This window comes from Pantherophis guttatus, chromosome 3 (genome assembly GCF_059756535.1).
Source record: "Pantherophis guttatus breed Tessera chromosome 3, ASM5975653v1, whole genome shotgun sequence".
NCBI lineage: Eukaryota > Metazoa > Chordata > Lepidosauria > Squamata > Colubridae > Pantherophis > Pantherophis guttatus.
Window position 1 is genome coordinate 111,738,712 of NC_142065.1, and position 20,684 is coordinate 111,759,395.

General features: G+C 44.6%; 1 protein-coding gene across 5 annotated transcripts in view; it reads right to left on the reverse strand.

Annotated features, from left to right (window-relative positions):
• The window catches only part of ALOX5 (arachidonate 5-lipoxygenase), a 207,141-nt gene that overhangs the window by 70,286 nt on the left and 116,171 nt on the right, over positions 1-20,684 (reverse strand). For 4 of the 5 annotated variants that reach the window (XM_034409894.3, XM_034409897.2, XM_060690182.2 and 1 more), the window contains 3 exons: positions 20,529-20,675; positions 20,248-20,451; positions 12,341-12,484 (listed from right to left, as the gene is read on the reverse strand). In XM_034409894.3, coding sequence (XP_034265785.1) covers positions 12,341-12,484; positions 20,248-20,451; positions 20,529-20,675 — 495 coding nt within the window. The remainder of the gene's footprint in view (positions 1-12,340; positions 12,485-20,247; positions 20,452-20,528; positions 20,676-20,684) is intronic. The other variant, XM_034409895.3, reaches the window with a different exon arrangement.

Genomic DNA, 20,684 nt, shown 5'->3' on the forward strand with positions numbered 1-20,684 from the left:
GGATTCCACCTGACAGGTATTCTGTTAGTGAAGTAAAGATGTGTAGTGTTTGGTATAAGCCAAGAAACTATAAGGAAGTATTGGCATTACCCAAAATTGAACAAGTAAAGTGGAAAGAAGCCATGGACAAAGAAATGAAATCCATGGGTGAACATAAAGTATTCTATGACTTTGCCACAAGGTTGCAAAGCCGTAGGATGTAAATGGCTGTACAAAAGAAAGTACTACCCAACAATGAGGTACAATATAAGGCACGATCGCAATCTCGTAAAGACGCTAGAGCAGCGAAAATCAGCTGTTCTAGTGGCTCAGAACTTTCCCTCGGGAGAAGAGGGGAAGGCGAGCAGGCAGGTGTGGGTAGAGCTCCCCAAGACCCCCAGGATTAATCCTGGGGTGCGGAGGGTGAGAGCTCCCCAAGCACGTGAAGAAGCTCTGGATCCAGGACGTTTCTGTTCTAAACAGAACAAGGCACCGCGACCACCCCTGCGAACTAAATGATTTTACATCGATTGGATTTTAAAGCAGGCAGAGCAAAGACAGGAGAAATCACAACTGCAAGTACTAAACTTTAACTCTAATAAATTATTACTTCCTTCAGAGCCTGAGATGGGAGAAAGCTTAAAAAAGATGGCGCTGAGTTGCTTAAGGGCGTGAAAATGAAAGTTAAAAGAGAAAGTGCTTGTTAACGCTCATTAACGCTCGTTAACGCTGTCAGTACCTTTTAAAAGACTTTGGTGGGGAATTTTGAGGATTGGAAATTAAAGAATACAATATTGACTTATCAATAAGCCATAATAATTATTAAGGACTGAGATTAAGAAGACCTGTTGGTTCTGCTGAGTGGCTGGTGGGAAAGTGCAGTTTGGAGATGGCTGCGAAGCAAAAACTGTTGTGACTAAAAGTGTGGGGACTTCTCCAGCTCAAACATCAAAAATGCAGTCTTTGTTAGCCCCACCAGATACACAAACACTGACACTAGAAGTTCTTCAGGGAGCTTTAAAGAAACTGTCTACTGATTTGGAAGAAAAAATCACACTCCGTTTTGAGGAAAAAATTAAAGAAGTGTCTGAGGAACTGCTTGAAATTAAAGAAACAATTCAAACACAAAATGATGCAATTAGAGAAGATATTGTTGAAGCATTTAAGGGACTGGTGGGTCATGTTACATCTTTGGAAGAAAGGGTGGATGAAATTGATCAGTTTAATTTGAATGTGGAAGCTAAATTGGGAGAGGCTCAAAATAAGATGGAAAAAGCGGAAGCAGAACTCATAATGACACAATACAGAGTGATGGAATGGGCAGTGAGGGTCAGAGGCTTGAAAGAAAATAACCAGGAAAATCTCAGAGAGATTTTTGCAGAAGCCTTTGCTCAGTTTACTGGAGAATCTAAAGCAGAGTGTGACTGGCAAATAGACAAAATTTATCGCATTAATTCATGGATTGCCAGACAGAGACAATTACCAAGAGATATTGTGATCTACTTTGTTAAAAGGAGAACAAGAAATGGAGTCTTACAAGTTTCTTATAAGAAGAAACTTCAAGTGGCAGGACAGGAGGTTTCACTAATGAAGGAAATTCCCCCCAAAATGCTGAGATCTCGAAAGAACTATGCATTTTTAGTTGATGAACTTAGAAGGCGTCAGTTGCAGTACAGATGGGAAGCTCCAGCCAGATTAGTGGTGAATTATTTGGGTGAGAGACATCGTCTCAACTCAGTTTGGAAGGCAAGAGACTTTTATACTACCATACTAAAGGCTGGAAACCCACCATTTCCAGAAGCCAGAAGAAGGAAAGAACCAGGAGAGGCCACAAAGGGGGAAAAGGAAATTATGCAGGCACAAGCTCAAGGAGGTGTTTTGACTACTCAACAAGAATTATTGCAACTTTCAGAGGATGTTCAAATTTTGGATTTATTTGAAAAAATGGAAGACCCCAAGGATCAAAGACAAACTCGAGCAGCAACCAGACGTAAAGAACAAGAATTAAAGAAGCAACAAAGTCAGATAATAACCCAAGAAATTGCAATTACAAATTGCTGTGGAAGCTGTGGGAGGAGCTAGACCGAAGAGGAAATTCCAGGAGGACTTCCAGTTGGTGCTCCATAAGCTTTCAGGGGCCAAGGATGGCAAATAAATTTTTGACCTGGAATGTTAATGGCATAAACTCACCACAAAAGAGGAAGAAAATATTTCATTATTTGAAACAGTTTAAAAATGATGTAATTTGATTGCAAGAAACACACATTAGAACAAGTGATCAGAAATACCTAATAAATGCTAGACTGGGCAAACATTTTGTTGCATCAGCTCCTGAGAAGAAAAATGGTATAGCTATATACCTAAGAACAGATTTAATGGCTAAATTAATTGAAGCAGACCCACAAGGAAGATATATAATGATTGAATTATTAATAGAAGGAAAGAAAATACTTTTAGTGGGAGTATATGCACCTAATCAACAAGAGAAATTTTATAAACTTTTGCATAAAAAATTAATACAAATGGATTACAAATCATGTATAATGATGGGTGACTGGAATGGTGTATTGGACACTAAAAAAGACAAAAAGACTCTTTTGCCAAATATTCAAACATGGGCTAAATTGCCTAAATCTTTTTTTGATATGATGGATGATATGGAGTTGAGAGACATATGAAATTTGTCTGAAATTTGTGAATGAAATTTTAAAGAACAGGATTTTACTTTTTTTTCTGATAGGCACCAATCTTTTTCTAGAATTGATTTTATACTAATCACAAATGATTTTCTTTCCAGGGTAAAGAAGACGAAGATATGTCCAAGAACTTTAACAGACCATAATCCGGTGTGGATGGAAGTAGAGTTTGGGGAGGGGTCTAGGAGAGATGCGAGATAGTGAAAAAGGTTAAGTACTTAGGAATCTTTATTACAATGTCAAATGGGAAATTATACAAGTATAATTATGAATTGTTATGGCATAAAATACAGATAGAGATGGATAAATGGAAAAAATTACAACTGTCTTTGTTGCAGCAGTTAAAATGAAACTTGGGCAGTTTTGCCCAAGTTTCTATTTCTCTTTCAAATGATACCAATACTTAAAAAGGATGCAAATTTGGAGGAATGGCAGAAAGGTATTAATAACTTTGTTTGGGTAGGGAAGAGACTGAGAGTTAAATTAAAAATAATGCAGGATATACGTGAAAGAGGAGGTTTGAAATTGCCCAATCTAAAATTGTACTATGAAGCAGCTGTTTTGTCAGCAATTAGTGACTGGATTAATTTAACAGATGAAAGAATACTGAATATTGAAGGGTATGATTTGCTATATGGTTGGCATGCCTACTTAGTTTATGAGAAGAAGATAGATAGGACTTTTAAAAGTCACATATTAAGGAATGCCCTCCTGCGTGTTTGGAAAAAATACCAATATAAATTGAATGGCAAGATACCCATGTGGGTAGTACCTAGACATGCGATAGAAAATATAAGTATAGAACAAAGACAGGATGTAATTACTTATAAAGAACTTCTGATTACAGAAAGAAATGTACTACAGTTAAAGCCTCTGAATGCATTAAGAGAGGAAAGGGCAATTCAAACCTGGTTTCAGTATGTACAGCTGCAGAATAGATGGAAAAAAGATCAGAAAATTGGTATTACACAAAGTGAAGAAAATTTGATAAAACAAATTAGGGACCAGAGTCAAATGCACATAAAAAGGTTGTATAATATATTGATAGAAATAGACTCGGAGACAGAGTTAGTTAAAGATTGTATGATAAAATGGGCACAAAATTTCGAGGAACCAATAATGATGGAAACATGGGAAAGGATCTGGGTAAGAAATGTAAAATTTACACAAGCTCAACATCTGAGAGAAAATTTTTATAAAATGTTTTATAGATGGCATTTGGATCCCAAAAAGTTAGCTTGTATGTACCCAAACCTACAACCCAAATGTTGGAGATGTGATTGTGTTGATGCTACCTATTTTCATGTTTGGTGGACTTGTAAAAAAGTTAAAGCATTTTGGATAAAAATACGGTGGATTATTCAAAATATTTTTTAAAAAAGGATAAAGTTTACTCCACAGTTGTTTTTGTTAGGTATAATTACAGATTGTACAGCTATAGAGACTAATTTGATTTTGAACTTAATAACTGCAGCAACTTGGTGGCGCAGCACTGGAAGAAGGAAGATTTACCTACTATTCAAGAATGGACATTAAAAGTAGTAAATTTAGCAGAAATGGCGAAAATTTCAGCATATCTAAAGGACCATTCAAATGAGAAATATATGTTAGAATGGAGAAGATGGATTGATTATATTCAAGGCAAATATCGGACTAAAAAATTTCAAATAGCTTATGAATGAACAAAGAGATTTTATAAAGTACTTAAATTTAGTTTAGTAACAGGGGAGTTAAAAGCTCAAGAGGGGGATAGGAGGCTATAGATAATTAGCTTATGTTAGCTTATGATTGTCAAATGTTATACCCTGTATTTTGCTCTGGGAAGTGGGGGGGGGGGAGAGGGAGGGGGAAGGGGAGGGTTAGAAGGGGAGGAGGGAGGGGGAAGGGGAAATGTCTGTAAAACTTTTTAAAACTTTTCAATAAAAAAAAATATATAAGGCAAGATTAGTGGCACAAGATTTTTCACAAAGGAAAAACGTGCACTATGATGAGGTATTTGCGCCAATGTTGAAGGGTAAAAGCGTAAGGTTGGCACTAGTGTTCGCAGTGGCACGTGGCCAATGCAGAATTAGAGGAAGAAATTTACATGGTTCAAGCACCAAAGTATGAAAGTAAAAAGCCTAACACTGTATAAATTGAACAAGGCCATTTATGGGCTGAAGCAGTCAGCCAAGAATTGGAATATCTGTTTAGATATGACATTGAAGGGTCTTGGGTTCAAGAGCTGCAAGGCTGATGATTGCATATACACTGGAAGGTGGGGATTGTCAACTATTAGCAGGTGATCTTTGTTTCATTGCAAAGGATGTAAATTCTCAGGTATTTGTAGGGAACTGTGAACTTGGGTCTTCAAATACAGCCAATGGGGACTGTTTGGTGACTCAGACAGCTTGAAGGCTGGGTATGGCTTATCTTGACTAATTTGTATATAAGAGTTGCTTTGTCCTTACAATATAGCTTCTGTGTTTCTGTGCTTCTGAGTTCTGATTCTGGCTTCTGCTGCTTGGGTATTGTATACATGCTTTATATTATTGTATATGATAATCTTCTGCTGTTTGGGTATTGTATACATGCTTTATATTATTGTATATGAAGAAGTTTCTTATATAAATGAATCCTGCTGAATTATTTACTTGTGTGCTGGTTGGATTGCTGCAAACTCTAACAGAGATGAAATGGTTGAAGGAGTGGAAGTCGTAGGAACTTTGGTAAAGAGTGACTATGACATACTAAAATTCATCACAATGCAGGCAGAGACTAGTGTTTAGAGTTTGAGAGCTGTCTAAACAAACTAAAAGAGAGATTAGGAAGGATTCCATGGATGGATACCCTAGAAGAAAAAACTGACAGATTTGCTGTCCTATATACATTGTTTGACTCTCAAGGGATTTACTAATTTATGCCAAGAGTTTGTTTTATTTTATTCAAGTTGGTGTTGATTTCTAGTACAGACTTCATGCCTAAAATGGGATTAGAATTCACATATAGACTCTCTAATTTTAATTTACTTTCAATTTATCTTTTAAAAAATAGCTTATACAGGTAGTCCTTGACCAGCTGTTTAGTGACTGTTTGAAGTTATGACAGTTTTATACTCTTTCTGAATATATCTCATACTGTATCAATTGTCTATTATTTTTCTTTTCTTATCAGTTTGATTTGATTTAATGAGGGCAATATTTATTCTTAGTGGTTTGATTTGCTTTAACCTAATGAGTGAAAATAGACATGTGAAGCATATTTTTCAAAAATGAGTAAAATATAACATAGCAGAGACCCTTTACAGTTTTCTTCTTATGGAAGAAATTTTTGAACCCACTGGCTCCAACATCTTCCCCCAAGTCCTTCAAAATCCACTTTTCTGAAATCCCATATGCAAGTCTGATTCTTTTATTTTTACCCAAACATTTTCAAAATATTTCCATGTTCTGGTTCCTGATCTTCTGTGCAAGTATACATTTTCTTCTTGTACAATGCAGCATTCTCACCTTTCACGTACAGCAGGGGTGTCAAACTCGATTTTATTGAGGGCCACATCAGGCTTGTGGTTGACCTTGGGGTGGGGCGAGGCATGGCTGGGGGAGTATGGCCAGAGGGCGTGGCTGGGGGCATGGCCAACTCGACATTGCTTGCGGCCGAGGGCATCTCTGATGGCCCGGGTGTGCTGGGGGGATCCATTGTCTCCAGCAAAGTTAGACCAAACCAAACCCTTGACCACCAGAGGAGCCTTGCCATCCCTCTCAGGCCACGTGGAAGATCCCTGGACAGCGGTGCAGGCTGCCTGGAGCCCTGAGCAGTAGAGGGCAAGTACCCAGCCCTGCCCAGCCTTCCCCAAGGGGCCGCCTGACTGCACTTACCTCCTCCTCAAGGCTGCTGCTTTTGTGCTAGCTCTCCTTGGCCATGTTGCTCATGGTGTGTGCAGGAGAGCAAATGTATGGGTCAGAGGGAGGCCCACTCCTCCATGCGAGGAGATCTGGCTTTGTAACTAAAGCATCCTAAGCGTAGGATGGGAGACCACCAGAAAAGGTCAGGAAGAGGAGACAAGGGAATGGCAAAAAGGCAGCAGGGCTGCTGATGGCCAAGTGCTAAGGCAGGACTTTCCTCAGACCCTCTCTCCCTCGCATTATAATTTATTTCCTTCCTTCCTTCCTTCCTTCCTTCCTTCCTTCCTGCCTGCCTGCCTGCCTGCCTGCCTGCCTTTCCTTCCTTCTTCTTTTTCCTTCCCTCTTCCCTCTTCATTCTCCTTTCTTTCTTCTTCCTTCCCCTCTTTCCTTCTTTTTCCTTCCTTGCTCTCTTCCCCTCTTCCCCTCTTTTTTCTTTGTCTTTCCTCTTTCCCTTTCTCCTTTCCTATCCCTTCTTGATGCTCAAATGCAAAAGGGGAAATATTTCTCGATGCCTCCTTGCTGTGATCAAATGCCACTTTTGCTAGTAGTTTGTGGTCATTTAAAAGACTGAGAACAAACGAGGCTCAGTTTATCCAATGCTTGCATTTAGTGCGGGCATCCACAGACTACAGTACAGCTGTGGCTGTACATAATCCTTAAAAGGGTTCTCCTGTAGGGACCCTGCCGTGGTCTAATTCAGACTGGAAATACAGCAAAGGAAAATATTTCCCCCATGCTGCTTTGTCCTGTTTTTCCCACTGGAAATGGCTGTGGGACAGAGACTTCCCATTTTGACCCCTCCTCCTCCTCATTGCCTCTGTGCCTGATGGGCCTCTATGTGGCTCTCAGCTCAACTCTCCCAGATCCGTGCACATGTTTGTGTGTGTGCATTTGCACGTTCAGGGATAGGCAACATGGCATCAGCATACGCAACCCCAGCCCCGAAACCAAAAGCAGAGCCACCAACCAGGGCATGACTGGAACGAGGCCCCAGGTGTACTACCGACATGTCCCGAAAGGCCCTCCAGGCTGCAGAGATCCCTCCCCATCCAGATGAAGGGGGGAAACTCCAGGCAATGACGGCCAGTCACTGGACTCCTACAACAGCGAGGATGAGGGCGAAAATGACCCAATGGTGAGTGAACCGGTCCACCCTTTTGTTTTCCCAATACGCCTCACAGCCCCAAAAACAGGAACCCAGGGAACTTTTCAAGCCCTAATAGACTCAGGCTGCACTAGATGCTTGATCAACCTAACCACGGTTCTGAAACTGGGGATCAGAGCGAAAAGACTGGCCCACCCAATCAGGTTCAAACAGGTCGATGGGTCCCTATTGGGGGGAGACTATGTCACCCACCTGACCGAACCAGTAAAGCTAGAGCTAGCGAATTACTGGGAAGTAATTTGATTCATGATAGCCCCCAAAATGACGGACACAGTCATACTGGGACTCTCCTGGCTAGACAAGTGGGGCCCGACCATCTGGTGGCAAGGGGGCAGCTGATGGCTGAGTATAGCAAGGGGGCCCCAACCCCCTCCACACCAGCAAATAGGAGCACTGCCCACGCAGGAAACCCACCCAAAGGGTCCACCAGAACTGGCAGCCACCTCCGACAAAACCCCAGAGGCCGAACAGATCCTGAGAGAATATCAGGACCTCGTGGAAGTATTCAGCGATGCCAAGAGCGACGTCCTACCTCCCCACCGTGAGACAGACTGTGCCATCGAAATCATCCCCGGGGTAAAACTGCCTAAACCCAAACTGTATGCCATGTAGGGAAGGTAAGTAGATTTCACCCCTGATGTGGACAGTTATGTGAAAAGTTGCACCATCTGTGCCACAATGAAGAAACGACCAGGAAAACCCCCCCAAACTGCTGCAACCGGTAGCAGAAGAGGCGTTGGACTTACCGTGAATGCTCTTTCTCCAGAGGATGCAGAGTGGGTCAGAAGTGGGATGATCCAGCTCGTCTGGCCAATCACTGAGTCGGATAATCTTGGCCACGCCTCCTTAGGCCTCCATTACTTCCAGTTTGTTCGACGAAGGCAGATCTGCAAAACAGTCTCTAGCCAAAAGAAAGAACAATCATAATCGCAGATGGGAGGGGCTGACCCACTCCGCATCCTCTGGAGAAAGAGCGTTCACAGTAAGTCCAACGCCTCTTCTCCCACTAGGCTGCGGAGTGGGTCAGAAGTGGGACATACCCAAGCTTGTCAGTCCTACGGGTGGGAAGTCTGCGATGGAGGAAGCCGAGGTGCCAGGTGTACCTGTTGGAGAACCCTCTTGCCGAAAGCCGCCTCTGCTGAGGCGAAGACGTCCAAGCGGTAATGTTTGATAAATGGGACAGGAGTAGTCCAGGTAGCAGCCCGGCAAATTTCCTCGAGGGAGGCCTGCGTGCCCCAAGCAGCGGTGGTAGCTGCACTCCGCGTGGAGTGAGAGGTAATGTGACAATGAATGGGGAGAGATCGTGATTCATAAACTTTGGCAATACAAGCACGGATCCAACAACCTATGGTGACTGAGGAAACCTTGGATCCCAGCGATGCAGGTTGAAATGAAACAAAGAGAGCCTCGGAGCGTCTTGAGGAGGCAGTCCGAGAAATATATATCTTTAAAGCCCTGCGAACATCTAGGGTGCGCCATTTGTGCTCTAGGGGATGGACGGGATTTGACAAAAATTAGGAAAGATGACCTCCTGCTCACGATGAAATCGTGAGTTAATTTTTGGCACAAAGGCAGGGTCCAATCGGAGTATTACCCTATCCGGGTGTATCACGCATAAATCTGGTCTGACTGATAGGGCTGCTAGTTCTGAAATGCGGCGAGCTGAAGTTACGGCCACCAGAAAGGCCACTTTAATGGTAAGGAACCTAAGGGTGGAAGTACGGAGAGGTTCAAATGGTGGCCCAGTCAAAGCCTTCAATACGTGCAGCAAGTCCCACGTGGGGTATCGGTGGACTACAGGTGGTCGAAGGTTTCGGACCCCACGCAGAAACCTCCGGATGGAAAGGTGATGAGACAGAGGCATGCCATCCCTGGGCAACAACACCGTGGCGAGGGCTGCAACATGGCGCTTGAGAGTATTGTGTGCCAGTCCCTTGCGATAGCCATCATGGAGAAACTCCAGCACCTGTGGGACAGAAGCTGACAATGGATTAATTTTGTGCGCAGAGCACCACGAGATAAATACCTTCCATGTGATGTTGTAGAGTCTGATGGTGGACTCCTTTTTGTCAGCCTGCATCACCCGGATGACGTCCTCAGAGTACTGCGCCTCCCTCAGGAGGAGCTCCTCAAGAGCCAAGCGGTTAGATTCAGCCACTGGGGCTCTGGATGGGCGATTGCACCCTGGCTGAGGGACACCTTCTCCAGAGGGAATCACCAGGGACGCGTCGTCGAGAGGGCCACGAGGTCGGAGAACCACGGTCTTCTTGGCCAATAAGGGGCGACGAAGACGACGTCCGCCTCCTCGGCAATGATCTTGCGACGTACCAGTGGGATTAGTGGAAGTGGCGGGAATGCATAAAGAAGTTCTCGCGGCCAGGGGCAGTGGAGCGCATTCGTGTTCTCCGTCCCCGGCGATGGGTAATGCGTGAAGAACCGTTGTAACTGCGTGTTCTCCGGGGATGCAAACAGATCCACCTGTGGTCGACCGAATCGAAGGCAAAGGTCTTGGAATAGCTCGGGGTTGAGACGCCACTCCGATGCATCTATTGTGGTGCGGCTTAGATAGTCTGCCCGGAGGTTGTCTTTCCCTGCGATGTGATCCACCCAGAGAGAAAGTAGGTGGGATTTGCCCATCTCCCCAAAAGAAGAGCCTCCTGCATCAAGGTCCTGGACCTTGTTCCCCCTTGGCGATTTATGTGGGCTTTTGCTGACATGTTGTCTGTAAGAACTAATAGATGATGTCCCTGGACAGTTTGATGAAAGGTCTGAAGGGCCAGGCGAATGGCTCTGAGTTCCAGCAGATTGATACTGGACCGCTGTTCCGTCAGAGACCAATGCCCTTGAGCCACCTGGGGACCCAGGTGCGCGCCCCATCCAGTTAGGCTGGCGTCGGTAGTCATAATCAGAGGTTGTACGTCCAAGAAGACGCACCCTTTGTCCAGGGCCAGGGATAGCCACCAGTGCAAGGATCGGCGCACCGAGAGGGGTACCCTGATCCTGGACTGGGAGGCTGCTGTCATTTTTCGTTGATGTGGGAGTAACAGCCATTGAAGGCTGCGGGCGTGTAGCTGAGCCCAGGGTACAATACCTGCGCAGGACACTAGTTTCCCCAGAAGGCGCGATAGGTCTAGCTTGGAAACAGTTGGGTCTCGTAAGAGATTGCGAATCAGGGACCTGAGACTGTCTTTCCTTTCAGTTGAAAGGAATACCTGTCCTACCTGAGTGTCTATGATCGCCCCTAGATGAGTCAGGCGAGTTTGAGGGTCCAACTGACTCTTGGGTCTGTTGACTAGGAACCCGTGATCCTGCAATATCTGCAACATGAGAAGCACGTCGGCTCTGGCTTTCTGGAGGGACGAAGCTTGTATTAAAATATCGTCCAGATAAGCCTGAATCCGGACAGGGACAGATCTTAGGTGGGCTATAAGGGCTGCCAGGATCTTGGTGAAGCTGCGCGGTGCAGATGCCAGCCCAAACGGAAGGGCACGGTATTGTAGATGGCGCCCCGCGTAGCTGAACCAAAGGTACCACCGGTGAACCGGCGCTATGGGAATATGAAGGTACGCTTCGGAGAGATCGATTGAGGCTAGGAAGTCCCCGGGCCTTATCCCCTCTAGTATAGATTTCAGTGTACTCATTTTGAATTTGCGGTACACTAAGTGAGTGTTCAGGGATTTTAGGTTTAGAATCGTCCTCCAGCTCCCAGAGCGCTTCGGTACCACGAAAAGAATCGAGTAAAATCCCTGTCTCCATTGATTGCGTGGAACTTCTTCCACCCCGTTGATCTCCAGGAGGTGTTGAATGGCAAGCTACATGAGACAACACTTGCTGGGGGAATTGGAGACAGGGCAAGGTACGAAGTGGCTTGGGGGGCTGGAGCGGAACTCCAACGGGAGGACGAATTCTATTGTATGAAGAACCCATTGGTCGGTTGTACTGCGAGCCCATTCGGAGAGAAACAGGCTCAGCCTTCCCCCAATGGGCGCTGTCAAGGGCGAGTCATTTTTAGCGGCGGAACTGGCATCCGCCAGCCCCACGAAAGGGCCGTTTCGGTGGAGCGAAAGATTTGGGTCTATCCCAAAAGGAACCCCTGTCCTGGGAACGAAAGGATCCCTGAGAGTAAGCCCTCTGACTGGTACCCTCCTGTGGAACATTGCGAGCCGTTTGCCTACGGTAGTAGGGAGTAGCTCGACTATCAGCCCTTCTAGTGATAGAAGGTAAGACCTTCCTTTTATCTCTATCCTCCACTAATAATGGTTCAAGGGGATCGCCAAATAATTTAGACCCCGAATACGGAGTGGATGCCAGGCGCCATTTGGCCTTAAGGTCAGCGGCCCAAGGTCTCAGCCATAATAGACGTCGGGAGGTAATAGAGGAAGCCATAGCCCGTGAAGCATATTTGGCCGCATTTAGGGTGGCATCTGAAGCAAATTGAGTTGCAGCAATTATCTTATTTAAGTCCTGGTGGACTCTGATATCGTGCACTGGCAAGCGGGATTGTAATTGTTGGAGCCATAGCAATGATGACCAGGAAAAGAACGAGGCCGCCGTGGCTGCCTGGATCGCCCATGCTGAGGCTTGGTGAGTTTTCTTGAAAGATGACTCAAACTTACGGTCCTCCGGCTTGAGTCCCTCCGAAGCGTCCCGAGAGAAAATGAGATGAGGAAGACAGTGCCGCTACCGGACCGTCGACAAAAGGCACTTGTAGAAGGTTGGTCAAGGAAGGATCCATGTTGTAGTTTCGGCGGTCGTATCCACTGGGAGTAGGGAGAGAAGTTGGATTAGTCCATTGTTTACGAACCACATCAGTAAAGAGTTTTGGCGCGGGAACAAAGACTTGTTCCGCGACCGGTTCAGAAAAAATGCCCTGAGGAGTGGATGCGGAAGGGGCTGCAACCTCTGAAATGGGATCTAGAAGACCTGAAGTTATCTTGGCCTTGTGAAGAAGTGATTTAAACAGTCCCTGAGGAAATAACCCCGTAAATGCCGGCACATCTGGAGCAGGTGATTCATCATCAGAGAGAGCCACTTCTCTCTGATTTTCATCCCCCAGTTCAACATCTACACTGCCCCTAGACCTGGCTGGGGAATGGTCAGGAGACCCAGTGAGACTGGCATCAGGGGAACCCCGAGATATCCTCGAGCGGAGGCTTTCTGAGACCAGGGAAGCAGAACAGTGCTCCCTGATACCGGCCTGAATGCCATGAGATATGGCCCTGGCAATTAACAGCTGAACAGATTCTGGAAGGTTCTCTAGGTCTGACTTAGGTGGCTTAGTTGCTGGAGGATCCTGAGTAGAGATGGTGCAATCAAAGGGATCCCCCTGTTGTCTATCTGAAGGACCAGGGGAATCTGAGGATATATTGTCCTGTCCCTCTGGTGATAGGGCTCTAGTTAAATCAACCTCATCCGAAGCACCCTGATCTACTCCCTTGTCCAGAGTTGGCTTAGCACTAAGTGCTTGGACAGGCCTATCAGAGCCATGCTGGTGAGATTTTTTGGAATGGCCTGATTTTGAAGAAGCCTTCCGGCCCGAATCGGACTTGCCAGAAGATTCAGCCATGGTAGAAGATCTGTGCGGAAATGGAACAAGATTATTATTAATTAGTGTATATTATTATTATTATTATTATTATTATTATTATTATTATTATTATTATTATTATTATTATTATTATTATTATTAAAGGTGCATGACAATAGCCTCAATATCCTTGCAACGCTGATAGCATTAGGCAACAGGCAGGGAGCCCAACAGAGAGCCTTAAATTAGTTGCTGGGCAGAAAAACCAGTCCAGCAAAATGGCCACCATAACTCACACGATATGACAGAAGGCATTCTGCCCTGTCATGAGGATAAAATGGCTGCCCTGCGTAGGAGAACCAGGGCTTGTCATTAATGGCCGCCAATCAATTGCAAGCTAGTCTGCACTAATTATGCTTGCGACAGAAACAAACAGCACATTGGCAAATAAGGCCCCGAATTCACAATAAAGGTCAGCGAATCGCTCACCGTTTGTGCCGGTACTTAAAACTTGGGCTCAAAGGATCGTTGCTCCAGCGACGAGGACAGAAAGGGCAGCGTCCAAATCGGAGGCGTTAGAAATGGCGGTGGCAGAAATGGCGACGGCAGAAACTGATTGCGGTGGAAAAATGGCGGGGAAGCTGAAACAACCTCCCACACCAAGCAAAGAGTCATTCCGCTGTAATCGTCGCCTTCCCTGAGCGCTGGGAAGGGCGACGGTGTCAAAGACAGCCGGAAAGGAGCGCGCTGTGTTCCGCGGCGCACCTTCACTTTCTCTGCGTCTCTCAGCTGATGAGTGCTGAGGCGGCGGCTCCCAGCAGAGCGCGGCGGCATTTCCAGCCGAAACTGGAATGGCCCGCACACACAGCGCTAAAGAAAAAAACGTAGGGGGCTGAAAAGTAGAAGCAATTCACGTCCCTCAGGTGTTTTGGAGGCAACGGAGGCAGCCGAAGTGTTGAGGCAGCGTTTCCAGCCGAAACTGCAAACTTTGCCAGCAAGCCCCAAACAGTGGAATCACGAACTCAAATCGTCAGAAGTGAGAGACTCAGCGAAGCGTCTGGTCAGAACCACTGAGTCGAATAAACTGGAAGTAATGGAGGCCTAAGGAGGCGTGGCCAAGATTATCCGACTCAGTGATTGGCCAGACAAGCTGGATCATCCCACTTCTGACCCACTCCGCAGCCTAGTGGGAGAACCAACAAGGCCATGGGAGGAAATCGCAATGGACTTTATAGTGGAGTTGCCAAAAAGTGGAGGGAACACGGTGATCTGGACTGTCTACCACCTGCATGAAGTGCCATGGAGAATTATCTCAGACAGAGGGGTCCAGTTCATGGCTAAGTTCTGAAGGGAGGGTCATCCCAAGGCCTTAGCTTGGCTTTTCATCCAAGTACTTTTCATGGAGGGTGGGCAGAAAGACTGAATGCCATGGTAGAACAGTACCTGAGGTGTTACGTGAACTATCAGCAATCCAATTGGGCAGACCTCCTGCCTTTCGCTGAGGTTGCGTACAATAATGCTGTTCACAGTAGCACGGGACTAACTCCATTCAAAGTAGTGAGCGGCATGGACTTCGTCCCAATGCCTGAATATCCAAGGGATCCCCCCCCCCACTCCTCAGTCAGCTTGACTGACTGGATGCCAACGTTGACAGCAACCTAGGAGAATGTCAAGAAAGAGCTAGCTAAAGCAGCACAAACCTATAAGAAACAGGCAGACAAACACCGAGCCCCACAACGGCCATTCCAGGTGGGTGAGAAGGTCTGTTGTTGTTGTTAGTTGCAAAGTCGTGTCTGACCCATCGCGACCCCATGGACAATGTTCCTTCAGGCCTTTCTGTCCTCTACCATCCTCTGGAGTCCATTTAAACTCACACCTATTGCTTCAGTGTCTCCATCCAGCCTCCTCATTCTCTGTCATCCCATTCTTCTTTTGCCCTCAATCTTTCCCAGCATTAGGCTCTTTTCCAGTGAGTCCTTCCTTCTCATTAGGTGGCCAAAGTATTTGAATTTCATCTTCAGGATCTGGCCTTCTAAAGAGCAGTCAGGGTTGATCTCCTCTAGGACTGATCGGTTTGATTGCCTTGCAGTCCAAGGGACTTGCAGGAGTCTTCTCCAGCACCATAGTTCAAAGGCCTTAATTCTTTGGCACTCAGCATTTTTTATGGTCCAAGTTTCACAGCCATACAATGCAACTGGGAAAACCATAGCCTTGACTATATGCACTTTCGTTGGCAGGGTGATGTCTCTGCTTTTTAGTATGCTGTCTAGATTTGCCATAGCTTTCCTCCCCAGGAGCAAGCCTCTTTTAATTTCTTGGCTGCAGTCTCCATCTGTGGTGATATTGGAGTCCAGGAAAATAAAATCTGTCAGTACCAACATTTCTTCCCCATCTATTTGCCAGGAACTGAGAGGGACGGATGCCATGACCTTAGTTTTCTTAATGTTGAGTTGCACTCTCCTTCTTCACCAGCATCAAGAGGCTCTTTAGTTCCTCTTCACTTTCTGCCATTAGAGTGGTATCATCTGCATATCTGAGGTTGTTGATATTTCTCCCGGCAATCTTAATTCCAACTTTTGATTCATCTAGTCCCGCCTTTCTCATGATGTGCTCTGCATATAAGTTAAATAGGCAGGGCAACAGTATACAGCCTTGCCGGACTCCTTTCCCAATTTTGAATCAAGTGGTTCCGTGTCCAGTTCTCCCTGTTGCTTCTTGACCCGCATATAGATTTCTCAAGAGACAAATAAGATGGTCTGGTATTCCCATCTCTTTAAGAACTTGCCACAATTTGTTGTGATCCACACAATCAAAGGTTTTAGCATAGTCAATAAAGCAGTAGATGTTTTTCTGGAACTCCCTAGCTTTCTCCATGATCCCGTGTATGTGGGCAATTTGATCTCTAGTTCTTCTACCTCTTCGAAATCCTACCTGTACTTCTGGTAGATCTCGATCCACATATTGCTGGAGCCTAGCTTGTAGGATTTTAAGCATAACCTTACTAGCATGTGAAATGAGTGCAGTGGTGCGATAGTTTGAACAGTCTTTGGCATTGCCTTTCTTTGGAATTGGAATGTAAACTAACCTTTTCCAATCCTGTGGCCCCTATTGAGTTTTCCAAATCTGCTGGCAATTTGAGTATAGCACTTTTACTGCATCGTCTTTTAAGATTTTGAATAGCTCAGCTGGAATACTGTCACCTCCACTAGCTTTGTTGTTGCTCAGATTTCCTAAGGCCCATTTGAGTTCACACTCTAGGATGTCTTGCTCGAGGTCAGTGACCACCCCATCGTGGTTATCAGGGATGTTACGCTCGTTCTTGTATAATTCTTCTGTGTAATTTTGCCATCTCTTCTTAATCTCTTCTGCCTCTGTTAGGTCCCTGCAGTTTTGGTCCTTTATCATGCCCATCTTTGCATGAAATGTTCCCTTCATATCTCCAATTTTCTTGAAGAGATCTCTGGTCTTTCCTATTCTATTGTTTTCTTCTATTTCTTTGCACTGTTCATTTAAGAAGGCATTCTTATCTCTTCTAGCTATTCCCTGGAATTCTGCATTCAATTGGGTGTATCTTTCTCTTTCTTCCTTGCCTTTCGCTTCCCTTCTTTCCTCAGCTATTTGCAAAGCTTCCTCAAACAGCCATTTTGCTTTCTTGCATTTCCTTTTCTTTGGGATGGTTTTAGTTGCTACCTCTTGTACAATGTTGTGAACCTCCGTCCACAGTTCTTCAGGCACTCTGTCTATCAGATCTAATTCCTTAAATCTATTTGTCACCTCTACTGTATATTCATCAGGGATATGATTTAGTTCATACCTGAGTGGCCTAGTGCTTTTCCCTACTTTCTTAAATTTTGCAATGAGAAGCTCATGATCTGAGCCACAGTCAGCTCCTGGTTTTGTTTTTACTGACTGTATAGAGCTTCTCCATCTTTGGCTGCAGGGCACATAGTCTGGTTTCTGTGTTGACTGTCTGGTGATGTCCATGTGTAGAGTCGTCTCTTGGGTTGTTGGAAAAGATTGTTTGCTATGACCATTGTATTATCTTGACAGAATTCTATCAGTCTGTGCCCTGCTTCATTTTGTACTTCAAGGCCAAACTTGCTTGTTATTCCAGTTATCTTTTGGCTTCCTACTTTAGCATTCCAATCCCCAATGATGATAAGGACATCATTTTTTGATATTAATTCTATAAGGTGCTGTAGGGCTTCATAAAACCGGTCAATTTCATCCTCTTCAGCACCAGTGGTTGGGGCATAGATTTGGATTACTGTGATATTGAATGGTTTGCCTTGGATTCGAACTGAGATCATTCTGTCATTTTAGGGATTGTATCCCAGTATTTCTTTTCCTACTCTTTTATTGATTATGAAGGCTACTCCATTTCTTCTGAGGAATTCTTGCCCGCAGTAGTATACCTGATGGTCATCTGAATTAAATTCACCCATTCCTGTCCATTTTAGTTTGCTGATTCCTAAGATGTTGATGTTCAGTTCTCTTGTTTGACCACGTCCAGCTTGCCTTGATTCATGGATCTTACATTCCACGTTCTTATGGAGAAAAAATCTTTACAGTATCGGATTTTCCTTTCACCACCAGATGCATCCACAGCTGAGCGTCCTTTCAGGTTTGGCCCAGTCGCTTCACTCTTTCTGGCGCTACTAGTACTAGCCCTCTGCTCTTCCCCAGTAGCAAAAAGAACCGGAGAACCGGTAGCAAAAATCCCTGCCCCCCCCTCCCATGCCCAACTGAGCTGCGTGGGCATCAGAGGCTCTTCGGCCGAAGAGGTTGTAGAAAAAACGCTTTTAAAAGGTAAAAAAAAGCTTCTGACGATCAGGCAACTCGGCTTGGATCGTCAGAGCCTTTTAAAAGCATTTTTTTTACAACCTCTTTGAAGAGGTTGTAAAACAAATGCTTTTAAAAGGTAAAAAAAAGCCTCTGACGATCACAGCTGAGCATTGCGATCATCAGAGGCTTTCTTTTTTTACTTTTAAAAGCAATGCTTTTAAAAATTAAAAAAAAGATTGCACGACAGCTGATCACCTCCCTCGCTGGTGTGCACTGTGCACACGCACCTTGCATTTGGCACATGGTGCGCACTGCACATGCGCAGCCAACAAACTGGTAGTAAACCAATTCAGATTTCACCACTGCTTCCGACCTGAGGGGCTTATCTTCCGGTGTCGTATCTTTTTTCCTTTTGGTACTGTCCATGGGATTTTCATGGCAAAGATACTGGATTGGGTTGCCATTTCCTTCTCCAGTGGATCACGTTTGGTCAGAACTCTCTGCTATGACCTGTCCATCTTGGGTGGCCCTTGTTGAGGGTAAATTGCCACTTATCTCTCTCAAGGCTGTATCCCAGGGTTACCTACAGCAGCTGGAGGGGAGTGATCTCTACAACCTGCGAAATTGCTCCGTTGGCGAATGTGATTGATGACACACCCTGGGGGGGAGGGGGGAAACAGGGTCATAATTTTGTAGTGTAAATTATGTAGGGTCAGAGCTGGCTTCACTTGGGAATGTGTTGACATGAAGCTCCTAATAAACGACTGGATTTCTTTTGAAGCTTGGCTCGAGACTCATGATTTAATTAGAGCATCCGTCAGAACCCTGACACTCAGTTTACCCGTATTTTTCGGAATATAAGACGCTCTGGAGTATAAGACGCACCTTAGTTTTTGGGGAGGAAAATAAGAAAAAAAAATCTGCCTCTGCCTACCAGCATCTATCAGTATTCATCAGGCTAGCGTCCTGTCAGTGTGTGAGAGAATTGAGGGCTGTTTGGAAATTGAAACAGTATTTGCTGTGTGAGCCACAAGGAAGGAGATAGCAAGGAGCCTGGGTGTGGCTTAGCTCAACTGTTCTGTACTAAAGGTGCATGATTTGCTGAGCTCTTAAACTAAAACTGAAACTCCTCTCCTCTGCTTGTGTTTTGCCTGTATTTACTACCATGCTGGAAAATCTGTTTTTGGTATTGTATATTTACTTCATGTGTTATATTATATATAAAGAGAAGTTATTGAATCTTGCTGTATTAGTTACTTCTGTGTGCTTTCTGGATGTGATTACTGCTGCAAACTCTGACACGTCCTTGCAGCAAATAGTGAACAGCCAGGTCAGCTTCAGCACATTATTGCAGCCTGATTCAGTATGAGCAGCTGATTGGCGGGTGGATTGGCCTCCCAGAATACCCCCAATCAGCTGTTCCAGGCTGCAGGGATTGCCACAGACCATCGGCTCCTCCGTGTCTCGCGTTTTTGGCTACATTCGGTGTATAAGACACACCCAAATTTTCACCCTCTTTTCGGGGGGGGAAGTGTGTCTTACACTCTGAAAAATATGGTATCTCATATACAGTGTGTGTATATACACACACATAGCCACCCTTCTTCTAAGAAAATACAGGGATTTGTCCAGGCAGTCACCATGAACCAGGAATGACTCATAGATACATAATACACATACACCTCTGAGTCACTGTGGTTGTTAGGTGGATATGGCTGAATGTATACGGACCTGATTTTATGATTTTTTTGTGGCACCCTTGTTTAGTGAACATTGTTAAGTGAATACATGTTTTGCTATGGGCTGGTTTTGCCAAAAAAAGGGAAGCAACTGCCAGTTTTCACCCAAAACCATCATAAAACATGGTCACATGACCATGGAACACTGCAAACAGCAGTAAATGCAGCTGCATTTCTGAATGCCATTGGAATTTCAAAACCAGGTCATAATTACCCCCAGGTAGGTCCTTTATAATGTTGAACAGTTGCTAACTGACTAGTTGAGACTACTAGTTCAATCATAACTCAATGAACTGGTATAAGCTACAATCACTGTAATGCTCGAGATGCTCGGATATAGGATTATGAAGAACATAATACACCCCCCCCCTTTTCTTGGTTTTCAGTCTACTGCCTTAACCACTATATGAAATTGGCCTTATAATATAGATTATAAAATAATGTATCTTATTTTAGTATTTTAATAACCCACCTTAAAGAGAGGATGGACTGCAGGCAATTGTCGGAACATAGCCACTGCAAAAACTTCTGAAATTAAGTGAGTCCGAAGCAGATGAGTCACAGTTTGATGTATATGGAAATCAGAAGAACGTACCCATATTTTGGCTAATAACCAATCATATTTAGCATCAGATGGAAGGAAAATAGGATTGCTTTGTTGAGGAGCTTGATTTATCTGAAAGATTTAATAAAATAGTTAATATCTTCAACAACAACCAAAATGTTATTTTAATTGGATAAAACCAAAATTACCTGAATTGCAATAGGGAGAATTTTATTCTCTAAATTCTTATACAATAAACAGATAGGAGCAGCCAAATACTGTGCTGTGCAGGGGTCTGTCTTATTGACTTCAACATCATCTAGAAGTTCATAGTCCACGATGAAAATATTTCCTAGCTGTCAAAA